This window comes from Corvus brachyrhynchos, unplaced genomic scaffold, assembly GCF_000691975.1.
Source record: "Corvus brachyrhynchos isolate BGI_N302 unplaced genomic scaffold, ASM69197v1 scaffold784, whole genome shotgun sequence".
Classification (NCBI taxonomy): Eukaryota; Metazoa; Chordata; class Aves; order Passeriformes; family Corvidae; genus Corvus; species Corvus brachyrhynchos.
Genome location: NW_008237437.1, coordinates 33,776 through 39,111, shown reverse-complemented (window position 1 = coordinate 39,111; position 5,336 = coordinate 33,776). Strand labels below are relative to the sequence as shown.

The window sequence follows — 5,336 nt, the reverse complement described above, 5'->3', positions numbered from 1 at the left end:
GATTAAGAGGAGGAGGAGGAGGAGGAGGAGGAGGGAGGGAGGAGGAACAGGAAAAAGAGGAGGAGCGGGAGGAAGCCGTGGGATAGAGGAGGAGCAGGAACTGGAAGCAGAGGGAGCGCGTGTCCCAGCCCGGGCTGTGTCCGCTGCCCTTCCGCCGCCTGGGCCATTGTCCCCCCATCCCGCAGGTGACCGCGGAGGGGGAGCTCGCCCCACATATCCTGGGCGGTCCGTGGGAGGATTCTGGGGGGAGAGGGGGTATTTTTGGAACTTGAAGGACTCCCAAGCTAAGCCGCAAATGCCCTTGGGGAGATTTTTGGGGGATTCCCGGGAGGGCGTGTTTTCCCGGGAGAGAGGAGAACAGTGGGACACCGAGGTGTGTAGCCCAGAGATAGGCGACCCCCACGATTCAGCGTGAAGAGGGGTAAGCCCTGGAGCTCCCCGCACCCTGAAGCAGAGAGTCAGGGGAAGCGGGACCCCCGGGACCCCCAAACCCCCCATCTCTAAGTGGGACCCCAGAGAGGGGGACCCAGGGAACCCCCAGGGGACGCAGGGACCCCCCAGCAGCCCAGAGAAGAGGCAGCCCCAGAACCTTGAGGTCCGAAGACCAGAGAGGGGGGACCCTAGGGATTCCTGGGACCCCTGACAGCCTGGAGAGGGTGGGGGCCCAGTGAGGAGAACCCTCAATCCACGCAGGACCCCCAGAACTCCAAAGTGGAGATACCAGAGAGGGGGAACTCCTGCGAAGCTTTTTTTGGGATGATCATGATCCATTCAGGTCTTGGGGGGCTCAATCTTGGTATTTCTGAGAGTTTTTTCTGCTAAGTCTTGGTGATCTGGAGGTTTTTATGGATGTAGGATATCCAGTGATATCTTCTAGAGATGGGCTTGGGCAGGAGGAAAGGAAACCCCAACCAAACACTCTCACACCTTGTTTTTCTCCCGGAAACAGGATTTCTCATTCCCAACCCTTGGCTGGATGGAGGAGGAGGCTGTGAGGAAGAGGAAGATGCCCCGGGAGCCCCAGGCAGGTGAGGAGGAAGTCAGTGGCGCTTTCCCCTCTGTCCTGCTCCATCTCCCAGCCCAGCATCGCCCCCGGCTGCAGGACAACCCCGCTGCCGACGCCGTCCTGCCGGGGACGGACTGGGGGGATCTCCTTGCCCTTCCCTGTGGCACGGAGGCAAATCCCATCCTCTCCTTGTCCTTCCTCCCCAGACAAGGAGCTGAGCACGGAGCCCAGGGAGGACAAATCCCCGCAGCAGAACCTGGTGGAAGAGGAGAAGGAAGGCCCCTCGCTGGGCCGGAAAGGCGGCCGGAGATGCGGCCGGAGGTCGGAGCTGGGGGTCCATGAGCAGCTTCATGACGGGGAGGAGAAGCCCTACAAGTGCTCGGAATGTGGGAAGAGCTTCCGCTCTTGCTCCAGCCTCCTCACCCACCATCGGGTGCACACGGGGGAACGGCCCTTCGAGTGTGGGGAATGTGGGAAGACGTACGCCCATGGCTCCCACCTCCTCTACCACCAGCGGGTGCACACGGGGGAACGGCCCTACAAGTGCTTGGAATGTGGGAAGAGCTTCAGAGACAATTCCCACCTGCTCTGGCACCAGAAGATCCACACCGGGGAACGGCCCTACAACTGTGGGGAGTGTGGGAAGAGCTTCAGAGACAGCTCCGGCCTCGTCACCCACCGGCGCGTGCACACCGGGGAACGGCCCTACACGTGCTTGGAATGTGGGAAGAGCTTCAGCGTTCGGTCCAATCTCATCTCCCACCAGAAGATCCACACTGGGGAACGGTCCTATGAGTGTTCCGAGTGTGGGAAAAAGTCTCGGAGCAGTTCGGATCTCCTCAAGCATCAGCGCACACACACGGAGGAGAGGCCCTTCCGCTGCCCCGACTGCGGGAAGGGCTTCAAACGCAACTTCAGCCTTCTCACCCACCGGCGCACACACACCAGGGAGAGGCCCTACAGGTGTCCCGAGTGTGGGAAGAGGTTTCAGACCAGCTCAGATCTTGTCAGCCACCAGCGCATCCACACCAGGGAGAAGCCCTTCGAGTGTCCCAAGTGTGGGAAGAGCTTCTCCAGGAGTTCAGCCTTGACCAGACACCAACAGAGCCACCGCTAAGGGCAGCCCTGCGAGTGCCCCGAGTGCAGGAAGAGCTTCGTGTGCTGCTCCAACCCCATTGCCCACTGGAGGACCCACGTTTGGCAGAGACCCAGTGACCACATTCCCAGTGGCCCATGCTGGGAAGACACCTGGCTGTAGATTCCGAGGAGGCGAGCAGAGAAAAAATTCTCCACTTTTTACTGTCTCATGTGAAAGTCTCCGTTCTCACACAAGCCAGCTGTCTGACAGTTTGCTGTCTGGTAAACATTTGCACCTGCAGGGCTGTTGGGAGAACATAGTGGAATGTTTTGGTTCACTAAGAATAATATTTTGAAATGGGTGGTTATACCTCTTAGCCTATCACCTTGGTTGGTGGTTTACCGATGGGCCAATCATGTAATTTCTCTTTTGTGATCCATGCTATAAAAAGATGGGAGTTTTTGGCATTAAACGGCATAAAACCATACTTCTCTGGCCTGAATCTATGTTGTTTTTCGCCGTCCTTGCACACAACAGTGACACCCAGCTGGTGCTCTCCACATCCTCCTGGTTCCCCACAGGCAACTGGATGAGCGCTGGGGCAGGAACATCCGTCAGGACGGAGACTAACACCAGAAATTCATTGGGAAGAGGAGATTTGTTGACTTTAAACTCCAAAAAGTCTCACCTGCTCTGTGCAGTCATTTCTTCTGATAGCATCAAGCAGCACTGGATGATCTTGGACCCTCCCATGGCACAGCACAGCTGCTTTTGGGGTGTCAGCACCTGGCCAGAGCTGCAGATGGGGCCTGTGGGGGTAGCTGGGGCCATACTGGTGGTGCTGGGAGCCCCCCCAGCTGAGAGCCAAGGGAACTTGGGTGAGCAGGGAGCATGGGAAGAGAGGGGGGCGATACAAAATGTGGGGGAGAGGGAGGAAAAGAGGGGTGGGATCCCCAAATCGAGTGGGAGGGGAGTGGGACCCCCCAAACCAAGATCGGGAGGTGGGAGCTGGGGATTCAGGGCAGGATGGGAAAGGTGGGGGAGAGGGAGGAAAAGAGAGGGCTTTGGACCCTCAAACTGAGTGGGAAAGGGCTGAGATCCCAAAACTCAGCAGCACGGTGAGGCGCACTTCCAAACAGGCTGTGGGGGGAGCAGGGGTTGTGGGGACGATGGGAAGGAGGTGAGAGAGGCAGGAGAAGGGGTGGAACAGTGGGCAGGGGCGTCTCATGGGGGTCCTGTAGCAGGAGGCTCTGCCTGGAATGGGTTCAACCAACTTCAACACTGCCCTGTTTGCAAAGCCCCCCGTGGGGAATGCAGAAGGGGGGTCACGCTGCTTTTGGGGTGAATAATGCTGACACCAGCCTGGCTCCTCCATCCCAAAGTTCAATGTCCTGAGAGGAGCTGTGGCAGAGCTGGTAAAATCCCCGGAGAAAGGAACAACCGAGTGACACCGCTGAGAACTCCTGCAGGGCTGCTGAGCTGGCACAGCCCGGGCACATCCGACTGATGGGGCAGCACCTCGGACCAGAAAAGCAGCGTCTCCTGACCTTTCCCTCTGTGGGGAGTGTGGAGGTTCTTCCCTGGAGTGGGGATGCCCCTCAAGGTCACTCCTCAAGGCTGAGCCGAAGAGATTTGCCCACGGTTGTTGGTCTGGGGGAGTGACATTAATGTCTACTTAATAATTTGGTTTGCTTTAATGTAATTGCTTTAATACAATTGCTTCAATATTGCTTCACAGTACACTGTGTTATAATAGTTGTTATAGCTCCTATAGTGTGGAGGAAATAATTCTCATTAAGATCTTTATGTCTAGTCATTATCATGTATATTTATATAAATATATCTGGTTAACCCTGTGGGACAGTCATATAAAGGTTCAATTACACCTCTATAATCCTTCACACATAAACTCTTGACAAGTCTGGGGTTGGGATTGCACCCAGCTGCTGCCAGGCTCCTCTTGGAGGAGTTTAGAAAGCCTGGGGGGTTCTGGTGGCTTTGGGGGCCTACGGGGCATGTTGGGGATCCTTTCTGCACCGTGTGACTCAACAAGACCTTCTGTGTTAAATTTGGTCTGAAGTTCCCACTCTGCCCACGACAGGAACCCCTGTGAGTGTCTGTGACGCCCCTGCTCTTTAGCAGCCTGGGGACTCGTGGACTGTCACTGCAGAAGCCCTGGAGTGTCTGTCACAGACCGGCTCCTTAGCACGTAGAGACACCTCTGCTGTCACCAGAGAGCCCCTGTGACTGCCCGTGACTCCACGATTCCTTAACAGATTCAAGAGCCCTCAAATACCATGGAGACCCCATGACTGCACGAGCTCGTGGCTCTTTAGAAAAGCAGAGATCCCTGGGATGTCACGATGGAAGCCTGTGACCTCACTGTTCTTTAGGTGCCTAGAGACGTCTGGGAAGTCATCATGGAGCCCCTGTCACTGCTGGCGACCTCATATCACTTTAGCAGCCCTGAGACCCCTGGGATGTCACCGTGCAGCCCCTGGGAGTGCCTGTGACAGATCAGTGCCTTAGCAGCTTACTGCTGGTGGGAGTACGTCCATGGAGGGCCTGAAACCGGGAGGTTTCTTCTGGTCAGAGCTGAGCAGGTGTTGGGGTCTGTTATCTGTGACAGGGAAAGATCTGAGGGCAGAGAAACTGTTCCTGTAGGGTCGCTCCCAGCAGCAGACACACGAGCAGGGAGCTGTATGAAACTCCAACCAGGAATGTCGTGGGAGGGAGAACTTGCAAAGCTCCGTCATCCCCTGCAGCGCAGACACCTTCCTCTGAGCCAGACCCCCTGGTCTCCTCTCCCACTCAGCAGAGCTCTGCCCCCGGGGTTGCCTGGCCCAAGTCAGGAGCTTCCTCGGCAGTGAGAGCTCCGGCACAGCAGAGACATCTCCCTCCTGATGCGTGGTCATTTCCATCTGCCCAGCACGGGAGCTGAGAGCCGCTGCCCAGGGTTTTGCTCCCTGGGGGGAGCAGGGCTCTGCTGGGTGAGAAGACTTTCCTGAGTCCTGCCTGCCTCTGCTTTCCTTGCTTCCCTCTGGAGGAGAGTCACAGAGGTTTTCTGTGTTTTTCCAGCTGGTTGTGCTGCTCTTCTTGCTGCCCTCAGGGTCCCTGGCAATAAAGTGGTGGTGTTACACACGGGCTGGGGCTGTGGAGGGCCTGCTCTGACACTGTCCTGCTCTGACACTGCCCTGCTCTGACACTGCCCTGGAGGTGTTTCCATGGCCACAAACTGCCCGAGCAGTCTCT

At 57.1% G+C, this 5,336-nt stretch overlaps 1 protein-coding gene across 1 annotated transcript; it reads left to right on the top strand.

The window, feature by feature from the left end:
* The first annotated feature begins 66 nt into the window (after positions 1–66).
* LOC103613674 (zinc finger protein 239-like) lies at positions 67–2,222 on the top strand. The gene is made up of 3 exons (XM_017731393.1): positions 67–185; positions 950–1,028; positions 1,213–2,222. The coding sequence occupies exons 2-3, from the start codon at positions 977–979 to the stop codon at positions 2,121–2,123; spliced, it is 963 nt and encodes a 320-aa protein (XP_017586882.1). The 5' UTR covers positions 67–185; positions 950–976; the 3' UTR covers positions 2,124–2,222.
* The last annotated feature ends 3,114 nt before the right edge of the window (positions 2,223–5,336 follow it).